Source organism: Labrus bergylta, chromosome 4 (genome assembly GCF_963930695.1).
Source record: "Labrus bergylta chromosome 4, fLabBer1.1, whole genome shotgun sequence".
Classification (NCBI taxonomy): Eukaryota; Metazoa; Chordata; class Actinopteri; order Labriformes; family Labridae; genus Labrus; species Labrus bergylta.
Window position 1 is genome coordinate 15436424 of NC_089198.1, and position 16095 is coordinate 15452518.

Here is a 16095-nt window from a genome sequence, read left to right on the forward strand (position 1 = left end):
ACACTGATCGTCAACAAATGCAGGTTGTCAATGAAGGGGAGGCGTAAACAGCACATGTGCGTTTTATGACAGCGCAGTTGCACTCAGAGACCTTCGATGAGCACAAAGCGGATTCTTACATATTGTTGCTCTAAAAAAACTACAAAATGTACACAGGGATGTAACATCTATTGTTATAGAGAATGTAGGTAGATATGATAAGTGGAGGTAGAAAAGGAAAGTAAATGCATTTTTTTTTTTTAGTGTAGGCCTACTGTGGGAAGACTTCTACATGTCAGTGCCCTAGTTGGGCCACCATGGGGCAAAGCAAAGTCTGTACACGCCCCTGCTGTAAGAAATAAATGTGTTACAGTGCTTGCTCTTTCCTAAACGTTAAACTGTCCAACATGGTATCGACACCAGCGTTCATTTTAACTGAGCGACACTCTGATTGGGCCGCACATTAGTGACGTGTCCCACATGCGACGCTCAATGTGCGATGTTGCTGTATACATGAAGCGCTGCAGGTTTAGAGGGTCAAAAACCGACGAAATTAAAAAGAAAAACAATCCGGTAGCTTGGCATTTGTTGACAGCTATCAAACCCGTATTCATCCCACTTCGGACATTTTAACGAGCCAACAAGACAGAAACGGTAAGGCGGTGTGTTTACGGCTGTCCCCTCACCATTTGTTACCCACAGACCGTCAGTAAGCTGTGTTGGCTAATTTAGCAAAACACGTGCCAAGAACACGACCTACAAGAATTGCAAAACTCATAGGTGTATTTGATCCAAAGCTTTTTTTTAAAAAGTCAAACATTAATGTCAGCTTCCTGAGCTTTGTGGCGACGTGTCTCTCATGTGCGCGTCCACAAGGTTTTAACCTGCATTGAAACAGTTTTATGATGTCGGGATTATTTTATTATATCACACAGTTGTCACATTTTATTAGAACCTCTTATGCTGCAATTGCATATTAATGGTTAAAAGAAAAATCAGCAAATCAACATTTCTTATTTTTGTAAGTAATATTCCTGCATTTAAAACCACGTTTAAAGAAAAACATGAAGAATGAAAGTGCTAAATGTTCCCTGTAATAGCTCCTGTCAGTCTTTGAGTTCAAGGTAATTGTGTTTTATTATTGGTGTGTTAGCAAGGGCTGCATCTGATTTCTAAAAGGAAGCTGGTTTAACCTGTTTATAATGTATTTCAATTTGTCAAATGAATACATCCAGTTCATGAAAATATTACATTTATTTTGAAGAGCTGTCAGTAAAAAAAAAAAGAATGAATAAGATGGTTTTTTCGAGAAAGTATCTCAAAATGAACACAAGTACTCCAGTAGTTGTACCACCACTGCCTACACTTCAGTAGTTCACAGACTCAAGTGTCACGGGTTCATTTGAAACCTGAAAAACAGTAGAAAAATAAGTCTTTTTACTCATAAAACTGTGTTGCATTTCATATTATTGTTAGGAAACCTTGCTTATTATATCTCATTATTTCTGTATTGCAGCGGATATTTGGACCGTTTCTACTGAAGAAACCACCAGAGGTTGAAGAAAATACAAGGGCAGCTGAATACGTTTCATAAACACCTCAAGGACATCAGCATCAGACTCAGGTTTCAACTTACAGCCTTCACTGGCTCAGTTAACAGCAGCTGAAGTGAAAAAATGGGATAGTATACATACAGAAGTGAACTATGACCTAGAAAAAGAGTGTTTCTTTGTCATAGAGCCCCCCCAAAAAAATGATGGTTCAGACCTGCACTTCCAGCTGCTGAGAGACTACCCACAAATCTACACTCCCATGCAACTCTCCATCCCTCACTCTAATCAAAGGCTCCTAAATGCATCGACCCCAGAGTTGCTGGGGTAACGCAAAATGCCCGAAGAGAAAGAGGAGATTTATGTCTTACACCAAGGGAGTTTCTCACCTCTCCAAGCGAGCAAAGCGACGCTTTAACTGTAAATTGCAGCTTTGGATGTGGAGGAGGCGGAAAGAGAAATGCGGCTTTGGGATATACAGAACAAGGAAACAATCTTTTCTGATGAGCCCAAGATCTGGCTCCTGCCTCGGTGCAAACAGACAATCACAGAAATGTGGAATACAAGTTCAAGCACATCGCTCACCACGTTTACAAAATGCACAAGTTGGAACGTCGACTCTTGAATGTGAAAATGGGGGTTCAGAGGAGTTGCAGAGAAAACAGATTTGCCTGCTCAACAAGTGTGAGTTTATCACTCCAACAGAGACGTTGCCTGACTCCAGCGCCCATCAGAATCTGGTCATGGACAAAAATGTTGCTTTAGAGAATGTCGGTCAAACTGTCCCTCCTCAAAAAGAAGACGCTTTGGTACAGATGATTAAAATGTCTGACCCTTCAGAAGTTTCTCACACTGTCAAGCCACTGTTGACTACAGACAATGATGCATGTGGTGTGCCTACCAATTTAAGAGAACCAAGGACAATGGTACCAGCTCAAAGGCCTGAGGTTGATGACCAATCAGGACAGTTTACTGCTGCCATTCAGGATCAGGCTACAATCAGCATTACAGATGGGAATATCACCTCAAAAACAACAGTGTCTTCTCAAGCTGATGTCTGCATTAACGTTCTGGCAGAAGACATCCAAAGTAAAAAAAAAAAAAATCTAGCTTTTGTATTCATTTTTTTTTTCCACTCTTCATTTTCTGTTTTTCAAGGCTATTGGAACTGACAATGTTTTCATGTTCCATGTTTCTCCAGAATTTCTTAATGACTTCTACAGAACGTATGGAAGTTTAATCCCGCTGAAAAAGAACGATGTGTTGAGACATCTGAAGAGGAGGTTTGACACTGATTTCAGTGACAGGTAAACCCGTCTGAATCACCTTGAATCATGCTGTTCTTTCTATTTGTATGAAGAATCTCTTCTCTCGAGAGCTGTGTTCTTTAAGTCACATTGTTCAGTAGTAATGATTTATAAAGTTTGAGAATTCAGTTTTGTATCGGTCATGTTTTAATATAGACCAACTGTATTGTATTTCCCAACCTGCGCAGGAAAAATGTCATCGTTTCAGAGGTGATGAAGTACAGAGATACGTTAGTACAAACACCTGTTCCCTCCTTCCGGGTGGTCTACAAAAAACACACTCTGACACTGGATGACTTGTCTACACTGGCAGATCAGAACTGGCTCAACGACCAGGTGATACACCACCTGAAACACACACAAAGATTTTTTATTTTTTTCCAAAAGCCTCTGTGTTGTTATGCTGTATTGAACTTGTATGTGATTTATTGTTTCTGCTTAAGGTGATGAACATGTATGGAGAATTGATTATGGAATCTGCCCATCACAAGGTAAATGTAAATGCTGTTTGGACAACTAACCATGAAAAGACTGCAGTAGCTACACTGGATAATGGGTTACACCCAACTGACTTTTTCCTCTAACCCCCCACTTTATACCGCAGCAGAGTTAGGGCGTTAATAATGTCAATGACGCTGAGTTTCTCTACTTTACACTCTTTAAGCTCATCCGTCCATTTTCTATACCGCTTCTAACGTTCAGGGTGACTGGAGCCTATCCAGTTGCAGGTATATTGTTTTCCACTGCTGTGTTTGCATTGTGGAACTGTCCTACACATGATTAATATTCAGATTCAGATAACTTTCATTTATAAAGACATTTCATTTACAGCCAAACCAAATCACATTAATGAAGTAGGAAACAAAAGAAGACAAACAGCAGCATTCAGAGATTCAAGTTTCAGTGACAACAGATCCATGAATGTAAACCAGAGCAATCGCACGGTTTGCCAAGTCTTTGCTGTGAGGATCTTAAAAACTATTTTAAAAAAAACACGGCTCCAAAAAAAAACATGATATAACACTTTAAAGTATACTTAAGGTTAAAGGACCTGGCCTGTATATCTCTTACTTCTGTCAACATTTAACAGCCTCATTGCAGAGGAAATAAAAGAGTTTAAGCCTTGATATGAGCACGGACACAGTGACTATGATGAACGACTTCTCCTCCTTCAAGCTCTACAGAACAGCAGCTGTACACATCTGTACCAAAAACATGGTTTTAAAAAACGGTAGTGTTCGCTAGGTCACATGTAGGACTATTGTGACGTAGTAACTTTCTGGGTTTAGACAGACAATCTGTGCATACAAGAATTGTCAAACTATTCCTAAAGTTCATCAAAATATTACCCTACAATTGAGACTGTATCCGGTCAGAGAATCGTACTATTTCACATACTCTTAAATACACGCCTTTAATAATTTGATAAAGCCATCAGACCCATATCTATTTGTTTTATGACGCTAACTAAAGATGTTTGATTATCATTAATTCGCAAGTATACATCATAAACTTGCAGTTTCTTTAATATGTTTTTTTTTTTGTATCTTAATTTCTCTCCTCTCTTAGGTCCATTTCCTCAACAGTTTTTTCCACAGGCAGCTCATGACAAAAGGATATGATGGTGTAAAGAGATGGACAAAGCAGGTGAGGTCTAAAACAGATGATGTTCGATCACTTCGTGTAAGCTATGGAGATGTCTGTGTTTAACTGTGTATATTTAGGTCTGCATGATGAATATATTGTAAAATAGGTTTGCCTTTAGAGATGAGGAGAAAGCAGAGTGTTTGGACTTTAAACAAATCTTTCATACGCAGGTGAATTTGTTTTCTAAGAGTTTGCTTTTGGTGCCGATCCACTTGGAGGTCCACTGGTGTCTGGTGACAGCTGACCTCGTCAAAAAGAAGATCTGCCTCTATGACTCTCAAGGGAACGTGCTTCAGAAGATTGGCAGGGTAAAAGCAGATTTTCATTTGCCATCATCACAAACATACAAACCTGATCTGCAACGCGATTTCACAACGCTTTGTCTTTATCATTTGTTTTGAACAGAACATTTTGAAATACTTGATGACAGAAGCAAAGGAGAAGAATCAAGCCGATTTTGAAAATGGTTGGGCGATATCATTTGATGAGGTGGGTCCTGCAGATTTTTTTTTAATAACCTGTTTTGATTGAAGGCTGTTAAAGATCTGGTAGCAGTGAGGTGGACTGGGTGAGCGGGTCACAAGTGGTCCGCTGACAGCACAGCTGGCCATGATGCGTCTCCAAATACGTCTTGATGAAACACTTGTCATCAGATTTCAGTTTAATGCTCTCTATGCAAATTAACACAGAGCCTCATCCATGATCTTGTGCACGAGCATAGATTACAGACTGCAGTGATGACATGATGAAAAACTTTGATCATGTAACCTGATGTTCCTCTACAGTTCTGTGGTTAGTCGTCAATTGAGAGATCTTCACTGGAGGCTGGAGTCTCTTTTATTTTAAAGGTTTATTTTTTGGCTTTTTATGCCTTAATTTAAAGATTGGAAAGTGGATAGAGTCAGAAATCGGGGCGAGAGAGATAGTGGGGAATGATGTGTGAAAGTTGCAAAAGGTCAGAGTCGAACCCGGGTTGCCTGCTTGGAGGACAACAGCCTCTGTACATGGGGTCTTGCACACTAACCACTAGGCTCCTTGCGCCCCCGGAGTTGTTGTAGCACTGTGTGCACAGACAAAAGAGACGGCGTGCATCCGATATTGAGTCAGACGATTCCATGTTAGATCTGTCGTCTGCTCTTCAAAACATCTGTAAAAAGAAAAAAAACTGCTCAGGGAACACATCACTGGCTCTCGCTGTCCCTGCCTCCTCTCTCGTCAGTAAAGGGTTTTCCCATATTGAAAAATGAAATGTAGTCCGTCTAATTGATATGAAATAAAAAAAAGCCAAAATTAAACATTTATTTCCCCCAGGGGAATTGTCGTGCACAAAGAGCATGATAACATAAAGGACACAAAAGACATCAACAACCATACTGGACAAAAATCATTCAAATACAGCAACACTGAAATACCTCATTAAAGCATCACATGATTACATGTAAGGGGTTTCAAGTAGCAAAGATACCATATATCCCATATGTTGGTGCACATGTGGCTTTAATGTATGAACTGTGTCTTCATGTGATGTAATGACATAAGAAAAACATTTTTTTTTTTCCATGAAACTCAACAGAGAAATAATAAACCACTTAAATATTGGAATTGAGGGGACTGCTTGTTGCCATGGGTACGGGAGAGTGGGCTGTCATTAATATGGCACAGGACACATGAATGTGGACAAATGTGACCTGAATAATCCGATCTCAATGCAACATGATGCGTCCTCGGTGCGTTCACGCCGGTACTGCAGGCCGTCCACTCGCGTTCCAATCACATGTTAATACTACATGTGATTTGGGCCTTGGACTAAAAGTCAGAGGCCTGAAGCACCTGACGCAGTCTTTTGTCTCCCTCTGCTGTCCTTCTTAGATAGTCCCACAACAGACCAACGAGAATGACTGTGGAGTTTTTGTCTTGGAGGTAACAACGCTTTTTTTTTTTAATCAGCATCATGTGAACCATTTTAAGATCTGGTTATTTAAACTGATCAACCATTACACAATCAAACTTTTTTTCTTATCCTTTACAGTATTCAAGATGTCTTGCCCTAGCCAAACCTCTGCAGTTTTCACAGAAGGACATACCAAAGATACGCAAGAGGATCTACAAAGAGCTGTGTGAATGTAGACTACATGAACCAGGCTGATGTGTAACTCAAAGCTGTGTGTATGTTCTGATGGTAACGTGCTGTACTGATCAGATATGGTAATCTGTAGGTGTCAGGAGCAGCTCTGAAGCAGCCTTAAAAGTACTCGAGTGCATATTAAGGACCTCATCGGGAGCAGGTCAGACGTTTTTCAGGGGCACTGTTCCTTTTAAATCGTCATTTGTTTGGTTACTGTGAATACATTTTCAATATTTAATCAGGCATGTTGACTGGCGTTTACAACAACAGTGCACCAAGTACCTTACAGTAGAGGCCGCCTGTCTTATTTAATCTGAAGTGTCTTTCCTCTTCTGTGTTTAGGTGTTTTACTTTTATTGTGTTTATCTTATTTGCACATTTAAAGGCTTTGTGTCATAAGCAAAGTTTATCAGATGACTAAGTGAAGATGATGGAATAGGTTTCCACAATTATTTTTTTTGCTGAATAATAGAAGTTGTACATGTTGAAAATAAAAATCAGACAGTTTCTGAATATTTCAAAATGTTTATTTATCCTTCCATCTTACATATCAGATTCTGTATGCACAGCATAAAGAAAAGCCTTCATCCGTTTATACATGGTATGAGTTTATTTGTACATAACTTCCTAGCTAAAGACATCATGTGTTTTGTTAATGTGAGTTTATGTACATCACTGAATGCCTTCAACAGATACACAACAGTGACTAATGAGAGCGCAGTGCTTTGAATAAAGTGAAAACATAAGGCACATTACAATCTGGTTTTCAGTATAAGAATTACAGCAGATGAAACGCATAGTATTATAAGTACGATGTAATATTCACTTTCACATAAATCTGTTCACGACAGAAAAGGTTATATTACTGATCATGTCAGAACACTAGTAGATATAATACAAATTAATTTTATTGTTTATTTATGGCAACTAACCCTGATTCTTTTGATCTTGTAAAACAACTTTACAAAAATATGAATGGGTCGAAAAAGTTACAAAGTGCTGACAACAATCTTGAGTGTTTTAAACATAGTGTACATAGTGTGTAAAATCACTTTGCTCACTAGAGGCCTGCGCCACTGTCACCATGTCGATAAATATATTTCTTAAAATGTGTCAAAACTATAAGCTCAAATAGTAGTGGAACAGATGTTGTGGCTCCCTCTTCCCTCAGGTAAGGTGAAACAAAATTGAATTCATAGTTGGATTTTTTGGGGGGTTTCCAAGTTTGCAAAATGTGTTCACGGAGTTTGAACCTCATGTTGAGCATATATCTTGACCCAGTTCAACCGTACCAGAGAGAAGAGGGGGGAGAGGGGGGAGAGGGGGGAGGGGGTCTAGTCGTTATCGTGAAACGCCCACTCTATTTCTGGCTCATCGTCGAGGCGTATCACGAGGTAGGACACCAGCTGGAAGAGGTTCTGCCACATACCCAAGAAGAGGTACAAGTAGAAGTCGCTCACGTCTATTTGGCAGTGTATCCCCGAGTAATTAATATCACACACACACTCAAAGCTGTTCACGTAGTTGACACAGAAGCCTCCGTGCATACAAGGGTCCGAGGCACATTCATCCACATCCCTCTCACACCTGTACAGAACAAGAAGAGAAGAAATTGAGATCAAAGACAAGAAAAACATGAGATTTTACAACAGAAAGTTAAGGGCTAGCTTTGAGTCTAAACCTTATTATTTACAGTCTATTGTCTAAATGACAATTCAAAGTGCTGTTATAGTGAGGACTAGATAGGAATGTTACTTTACTGCACATACAGAAAGTGTTCAATTGAATTTTTTTTAACCTCAATGGTACATTTGTGGCCAGTAGGGGGCAGTGATATACTATCACCTCTCAAGTTGACACGTTAGCTGAAAGTGTCTCTGGAAAGCTGGTACAAAGCAACATAAGCATTCGTCTGAAGTTGTGCTTTTGGCCACCTTCTCATTTGAAGGCCGGTAATCATTATTTTCTTTGCACTCATTTTAGTTTACAGAAACTACAGTGGAAAAATATTTGGCTCTTTAGCTGATAAATACTACTATGTTCATTAACTAGAGTCTCACTTCTTCTGACGGCTGTTTCTTGATGTTTGGGCATTGTTGCCGAAATGAATTTATAAATCCTTAAATTCTTGGACCTGTCTAGGGTCTCCATGTGGGTTTATTTGTCACTAGCCCCTACTTTAGTTGAAGATTTGGGTCATTTCCTCTAAGGAGTAAAGGGGATTAAATATCATTAAGTGTTCCCTACCACAGTCCTGTGAAACCAGGTAGGCAGTAACAGCTGCCGCCTGCCTCTGAGCAGTTCCCTCCGTTATAGCAGTTGTAGTTCCTCCTCATTCCAACGCATGTCGATGTGGGCAACTGAGGAAGTCTGAACAAATGAAAGTTCACAACAACAAAAACATCTCAATATTTTGTTTTACCCTTTTGGAATGTAATTGATTTGGTTTAGTGAAACAATAACAAAAGCACTTACGGACTTATCTCAATGTACCATGGGATTTCAGGAATTATCTCACTGAAAGAGATCATTTTTAAATCAGAACAACTCAGAACATTTTGACTTCCTGTATGTCTATGATACTTTTAGTTTGGTGTCACAGGGATATTGATAATTTATGAAAAAAAACTCACTCGCAGTGTTGGCCTGTCTTATTCTGAGGACAGAGACATCCATAGCTCTGGAAACCTTTGATGCAGGTGGCTCCTTCCCCACAATTGCTCTTCTGACACATATCGACCTCCATTTCACACAAGTCACCACTGTACCCAAGCTCACACACACACTTAAACCCGCCCTGTTGGTTTGTGCAGTTGCCATAGATACAGGGGCTGGAGATGCAGGTATCTGTTGGGTCTTGACACAGTGGGCCCTTCCACTCCGATGGACATTTGCAGTGATGAAGATCAAACAAGTCTTCACACACACCTTGGTTTGTACAAGGGTTGGGAGCGCACACACTGGATCCCCAGCAGCCATATTGTAGGGCAGCGTTACCGTTAACCCTTGCAAACTGCTCCTCCTGAGGTCTGGGGAAGTTCATCTCTGTGTCCAGATGGAATGGCAGAGAAAATCCCCCAATCTCAACTGGACCCAGACAGCCAGACATGTTCACTCCTGCCTCCAGATTATGTCCTCCCAGGAAAATGTCTGCTCCCTCTTTGAGAAAATCCAGGTTCCTCGCAGCTGCCTTGGAAACACTCAGCTCTTCTTTGTCTCCATCCAAAACCATGATCCACCTGGAGGTTTGGAGTATCTGGTTCTCCATGCTGAGCTCCACACTGTGCCACTCTCCATCATTGATTGGGCCTTGGCTTTGAACTATCACCCTGGTTGAATTGTTAGCCCGGAGTTCCATGACCACCTTAGAGTCCAGGACAGAGATGGTGAGATAGTCTGAGTGTTTTTCAGCACGTAGTAAGGTGGCAGCATTCTGTCTTGTGCGGAAGCTGAGGGAGACACTGCTGAGACTACGCTTGATCTTCCCATTGCTCTGGTAGTGCAAAATGCTGCTCTCAGCCCGAAATGTCAGGTTAGACAGACCTGACAAGAAGGCAGAAATGAAAGATACTGAATAAACAGAGCCAGCTATTCCAATTACCACCCCTATCCATATATCCATGCTGGATACTGTAGCTTCTGCAAACTTAACCCCAGGCTACAAAAAAATGACTGAAGACAATTGAGCCTCTGGGAGCGATAGTCAACTTTTTGAGGCCACGCCTCTACTGTGCTCCACAGAAACTGTTTTCCTGCATACAGCCAAAGCACGCTGAAACACCACTGGACTACTACTCAGACAATAAGCGATTCAGTATTTTTAAGCAGAATTTGAATCACAAATTGAAACATGACAATGGAGACATATAGTCTATGAGTGGGAAGTTGTTTTAAATTATACAAATTTCTGTTTATAGGAAATAAATGTTATACTTAATCGTCATCAAACAATAGGCAATGGTTTCTGTAATTGTATCGTGGGTGATCCATTATGCATCTTCACTTCTGCATTTGGACATTTTTCCTGATACGCTGATGAAGGCCTAGTGCTGAAACGCGTCCGTTGATGTTTTGCTGTTCTTACCCGGATAAAGGAAACTTAAAGGACATTTGTGTGCTGACTTTTGTCTCTTTTTAGTCTTGAAACTATGTTTATTGTCGAGTGTGCTCCTTTTTTTTTTTTTTGTACATTTTTCCTAATACCTACTGAATCGCACAGAAACCAGACACTTCTGACACCCCAACTTGTCCTTCTTCTACAGGCTGTACTTTCAAATGCATTCACAGTCTGTTCATAGAGTTTGAGTTTGAAATATCAAAACAACTGTCATCCTGTGTTAATGCAAACATTGCTCAATCCTGATTGTGACATGGTTCATTATGACATTCATTTTCTGACTAGCTTACCTCAAACCAGTGAGAGGACAAAAGACAAAAAGAGAAACAAATGACTAAAACTACTAACTCTGAACAATGCATGTTTTTGTGGCCATCCCGTATGAAAGTAAAAACCAACTCCAAAATCAGTTTCTAAAAAAGTTTAAACAGAGAAGATTAAAATGTTTTGTGTGAATTGTCTATGGGGTGACAGAGCCTTTCCCATTGCTGCCTCCTACCTCTGGAACTCTCTCCCCAAACACATCCATGACTGTACCGAGCTGCCACAGTTCAAATCCCTGATCAAAACCCACCTTTTTACAACTGCTTTTAACTGCTTATGTTGCTTCTTGTGACATTGTTTTAATGTTTTTTTTTTAATTTCCTTTAGCTTGCTTTGTCTGAATGTATGTAACTCTGTAAAGTGTCTTGAAGTGTTTGCTATAAATAAAATGTATTTTTATTATTACAGTAAACACAGGTGCCTGGTGTATTGGCTGTTCCGGATCAACAGCTCCCCTGCTTTTTTCTTTGTGAACATGTGACTTTTCCAGGAAGACTTGTCATCACAAACTTCAACAGGCATGTGGCGGTAGACTTAATCTGACCAGGGATAAGCCGGTCTTAGAGGAATCCTATATAGGATCCCTGCTTCAACTCTGTTCCCTTCTGTAATCAGCCAACCTGTAATTAATCAGTGCCTCGGCAGAGAGTGTCCTAAGGGTACTGTACACCACAGAGAGTTCCCTCAATAGATCCAAAGCAGGATCAGAAATGGGCTGCTAAAAATAGACCTACAATTTACTGGGGGCCTTTGTTTTGCTTATAAGCTAGAAATAGCATTGGTGGCTGTCTAAATATACTCTTCATTGCATAAATCCTATTGGCAATTTCAGACTCTTAATCTCACAGTCGAGCACTTTTAGGTTATTGTTGTTTCTTGGATTTGGAATGAGTGATCATCGCAGGACACTCACAGTCAAAGCCCTGGGATCGAGGTTGACAAACAGCAGTTGCAGGGCAGGGTGACAGCTCACACCATTTCACCTTCTCGCAGCGTCTCCCTGCAGTGTTCGGGGGGCAGTTACAGATGAAGTCGTCCCACATGGAGTAACAGACTCCTCCGTTGAGACAAGGGTTGACCTAATGAGGAGAAAAACGTTTCAGATCCGTCAAGCCTGGCCTATTGCCGGTCGTACAAAATCCTCAGTCATTTAAAGTTCAGATAAGGATTGAAAAATGTTCTCGATAAAGACAATATAATGAACAGAACAGAGTAGATATTACTCACTGCACAGGCATTGTCACTGCTGCACCCTTGGGCAATGTTGATAAGTTGCTGCAGTCTGTAAGATTCAACCGGTGTTGCAATGGGATAGAACTGCAGTCTCTTGCTGTTTACCCTCAGATCCTGGACACATCCCTTAAAGTAGCCCCCAAATGAGGCAGAAGCCCTCGAGTCTGGAAGCCCACCAACAAAAACCAGATCCCCAGGATGTGCATGGACGGGCCTTATGTGCACAGAGTCCTGGATCTGAGCGGACTGGAACAAGATGGCTTCCATTTTTTCCAACTTCACAGTCACCAGATGAAAGTGGCCATCACTGATCGAACTCCGACCGAGAAGGGTCTCAAAGTTGTTGACTTGGACTTTGACCCTACCCTCATCTACCCACAGGCGGAGGTACTGGCTGGTGCTGTTGGCCAGGATGAGGAGCAGGCCGCTGCTCTGTCTAGTGCGAATGAACATGGATACAGTCATAGAATCACCCGGGTCATCGTCTAATGAGAAGGAGGCGAAACTGTCCAGGTCTTTGTTTCCAAACCTTGCAGTGATGTACTCTGCACATGTATAGGGAGAAACAAGTCAAGAAAGCCAATGTTAAACTTAAATCCTGCAGTGTCTTTAAAGCTCCTGTGAATGAATTTAGATTTTTGTCAATTTTGGTGCTCCAATTGGACAAAGCAGTGCCTATTATCTCTTTGCTGATCTTGAACTGTACTGTACAGTACTCAAAATGGCTGGGCGTTTACTGAATAAGCTGGCGACAATATGGCAGTGACAGGACTCCGAACGATAAAACGTGTTAATCAGTGAGCTTTAGAGGTGCTGGCAGGTAAAGTTTGCTACATCAGGACACGATTGTCACAAGACAGACAATTGGTTTCCCTGTCTCCAGTCTATGCTAGGCTAAGATAAGCTACTATGAGTCTAAGTGTTGAACTATTGTTTGACCCTGAGCAGTTAATAGGACAGTAATCTGTCCTTACTCTGCAAACGTGTGTTTTGACTGACAGGTGATGTCATGGACTATTTCCCAATATGTTTCTGGGAGGAGCTTCAGCACACCAATAACCTAAGATACCTCTGCTTTGCATGACTCCATCTCTGATTTTCCAAAGTAAAGGAGCTCCAGGTCAGCTACTGAAACACACGTTTTTTTAATCCAAAGCCCAGGTGTTGCTGAATGCCTCCTAATTATATAACTGTGCTATTTCTACTAGCACTGTAAGCTCCTTGCATGGCTACTGACTTACTTTGTCATCCTTCAGGGTGGCTCTCTCTTTCTAGATGTCAGAATTGGAATGATTAAAGTTGAACTGAACTTGACCCTTGCCATTTTTACAGCAGCCTACTAGTGTCATTTCAATGCTGCAATGAATGCAAATTAATGTATGAATGTCCCCCATATGGCAGATTAAAGGCAGTCAAAACAATTAACGATATACTGTGTTTGTTGATACATTACACTGATTAAAGCTTTTGGCTTTATGTAAATCAATCCTTTAGCGAAACATTTTGTCTCGATGACAACACCAAAGCAATAATACAGTCAAACCAGTTTCTCACTTGATATTGCCACCCAAATTTCATGAATATAAAACATCTCTTGGATTTATAGTGGGACAGCATTAAAAGCATCCCCTCATAACAAAAACAAGAGTTAAGTTTGCTGAAGTGATAGTGGTTGCTGGGAATCCAGGTTTTTCTTTGATGAAAGTAGCAGAGAAAAAGTCAGATCTGTTTTTGAAGTGACATGCAACAGTGTAAATGTGTGTGTACTTACCCTCTGAACAGTTGTGTCCCTCATATGGCCTGAGGCACTCGCACATGTAGCTCCTCCAGCCCTGGCTCACACAGCGCCCTCGGTTCTGACACGGGCTTTCATCGCACTTGTCTTTGTCACTGCATCCCACAGTGATGTTTGCCTGGGCGTCTGAATCTCCTGGTGCTGCAACAGGCAACACCAGATGTGAACCAACAAACACATCTCTGAAGCAGCCCAGAAAAGGCGGGGGGTTTTCTGCGTCATCCTCTGCTCTGCCCAAATTCCAGTTCCTCCCAACTACTCCTATGAAGAGGCCTTGGCGAACAGTGCCTGGGTCAGGGAGAGCGGAGGCTTGCTCAAGCAGAGGGATTTCTGAGCTGAAGTCTCTGGTGCAGCTTCCTTCAGTGCAGAGCAGCTTGATGAGGCTCACACCGCCACCCAAAGATGCTTCCACCGTGTGCCACTTGTTGTCCGACAAGTTCTCTGGCAGCTCCTGAACAAGTTTGATGGAACCTTGACCTCTGAGGCTGCGGAGGCAGAGATGCCCGTCTTTCAGCTCAATCCTGAGGAGCAGGTCATCCACTCTGTGCTGCCAGAGAGTTCCAGCCTGTGTTGCTGTCCTGAAGCTAAATGTCACATTAAGAGGAGCATCTGGGTCTAGAAGCTGAGTCTCAATGTACATGTAGCCTCTGGACTCAAATGAGAAAGTAGTGGGAGTCTGGCATTCAGGGCCTGTGAAGCCAGCAAGGCAGAAGCATGTGAAAGTGTGCTGATTGTTGACAAGTAAAGGAGAGCACATTCCTCCATTCTCACAGTGGTTTTCGTCACAGCCTGAAAGTGCAGTTGTGCAGTTCTCTCCACCGTACAGACGACCTTTTTGGCTCTGTTGGGAGCAAATGCATCTGTAACCTCCACCGGTGCTCTCACACACACCACCATTTTGGCATGGCTGCTGACCACATCCACTGATGCTCTCCTCCGAGGAAGCAACTGGGGAAATTAAACCACCACATATTACTTATTAACTCATAGGCAAAATTTAACTGCTGGCACATTTAAACCCTATTGTCAATAAAGTGTTATTACTACATTAAGGGACAAAATTAAAATAATAGCAACTGTAAAACTGGCAGGCTGTCACACTTTGCATTACTTAAAAAAAATATGGCTGAAATAAATAAACCACAATCTGAAAAATACATGAATTACCTTCTCATAACACACATGAAGCAACATAACCTTAAAAGACATACAAACACAACAACATTACCTGCATAAAGCAACCATAATATCCACACATGCACGCTGAATCTCAACATTTTCCTTAATAAGTACTCCAAATTACAAGATTTTTGGCAAGATTTTCATCTTAGGTCAGATGGGGAATACTTGTGTGCAGCTCCATCTTAAGCTCTGCTCCTTGCATGTACTGTTTGCGTTAACTGAACTTCTTCAAGCGCTGCAAAACAGATAGGAGGGATTAAGCTAATGCACTTACAATGTCTTACACATTAAATGTGTTCGCAAAGGGAAAGTTCATCCAGTAGGCTAATTTAAGAAACTCCAAACACCTTCCTGAGACAGACCTCTAATTTACTCTTATATAAGTGACAAAAGAGGTCCGCCTGAAGACAACAATGGGACGTGATGGTGAACCTTGTCTGATATGAAAAAATAAAAAAATATTTTGATTACAACTGAATAAATGAATAATAATAAATGAACCCCACTTACAGACCATCAACAATATAGGCGTCAACTTTAAATGTTTGTGTGCACACTCAGGCACACGTGCAGAGAAGAGCAGGTGCCCAGTTGAGTATCTGCCTGCAGCAATTGGCTGGACCGAGGCCCAGTCTTTAAAAGAAAACTTAGGTCAACGATCCTAATCCAGTAAGTATCTCTGTCATTAAAACGTCACTCGTCCTCACAAGTAATTTCCCTAAGAGCAGTCAAACTGCTCTGTAGACATAAGAAATACATGTTGAAAATATATACATGTGTATATATGCGTGTGTGTGTGTGTGTGTGTGCACGTGTGTGTGTCTGTGTGTATGGAT

The 16095-nt window shown here is 41.2% G+C and overlaps 2 protein-coding genes across 3 annotated transcripts; one reads left to right on the forward strand and one right to left on the reverse strand.

Annotated features, from left to right (window-relative positions):
* Positions 1-453: 453 nt before the first annotated feature.
* Positions 454-7123, forward strand: LOC109995321 (uncharacterized). Of its 2 annotated transcripts, none has more exons than XM_020648992.3 (10): positions 454-633; positions 1496-2618; positions 2731-2836; positions 3025-3172; positions 3280-3327; positions 4406-4483; positions 4672-4791; positions 4889-4972; positions 6353-6403; positions 6513-7123. In XM_020648992.3, exons 2-10 carry the CDS (start codon positions 1832-1834, stop codon positions 6627-6629), a joined length of 1539 nt encoding a protein of 512 aa, XP_020504648.1. In that variant the 5' UTR covers positions 454-633; positions 1496-1831; the 3' UTR covers positions 6630-7123. The 2 variants fall into 2 exon arrangements, with proteins under 2 accessions (XP_020504648.1, XP_020504639.1); XM_020648983.3 differs by having other exon boundaries at positions 455-633; positions 4654-4791.
* On the reverse strand, positions 7030-15459 carry LOC109997540 (protein crumbs homolog 1-like). The gene is made up of 8 exons (XM_065953836.1): positions 15306-15459; positions 14054-15025; positions 12277-12827; positions 11963-12128; positions 9242-10151; positions 9084-9125; positions 8856-8978; positions 7030-8195 (listed from the first exon to the last, which is right to left on the reverse strand). The coding sequence occupies exons 1-8, from the start codon at positions 15352-15354 to the stop codon at positions 7943-7945; spliced, it is 3066 nt and encodes a 1021-aa protein (XP_065809908.1). The 5' UTR covers positions 15355-15459; the 3' UTR covers positions 7030-7942.
* Positions 15460-16095: the final 636 nt, after the last annotated feature.

What these genes read in the sequence shown, in the direction of transcription:
- LOC109995321 (XM_020648983.3), top strand. Translation starts at nt 1,832, where the DNA reads ATGCATCGACCCCAGAGTTGCTGGGGTAACGCAAAATGCCCGAAGAGA. An exon ending in GACACTGATTTCAGTGACAG is followed by an intron (nt 2,837 to 3,024) that starts GTAAACCCGTCT and finishes CAACCTGCGCAG; the next exon opens with GAAAAATGTCATCGTTTCAG. An exon ending in GTGGAGTTTTTGTCTTGGAG is followed by an intron (nt 6,404 to 6,512) that starts GTAACAACGCTT and finishes TATCCTTTACAG; the next exon opens with TATTCAAGATGTCTTGCCCT.
- LOC109997540 (XM_065953836.1), bottom strand. Translation starts at nt 15,354, where the DNA reads ATGTTGAGATTCAGCGTGCATGTGTGGATATTATGGTTGCTTTATGCA. An exon ending in TCGATCCCAGGGCTTTGACT is followed by an intron (nt 10,152 to 11,962) that starts GTGAGTGTCCTG and finishes CCTTCTTGTCAG; the next exon opens with GTCTGTCTAACCTGACATTT. An exon ending in CCTGGTTTCACAGGACTGTG is followed by an intron (nt 8,196 to 8,855) that starts GTAGGGAACACT and finishes TGTTCTGTACAG; the next exon opens with GTGTGAGAGGGATGTGGATG.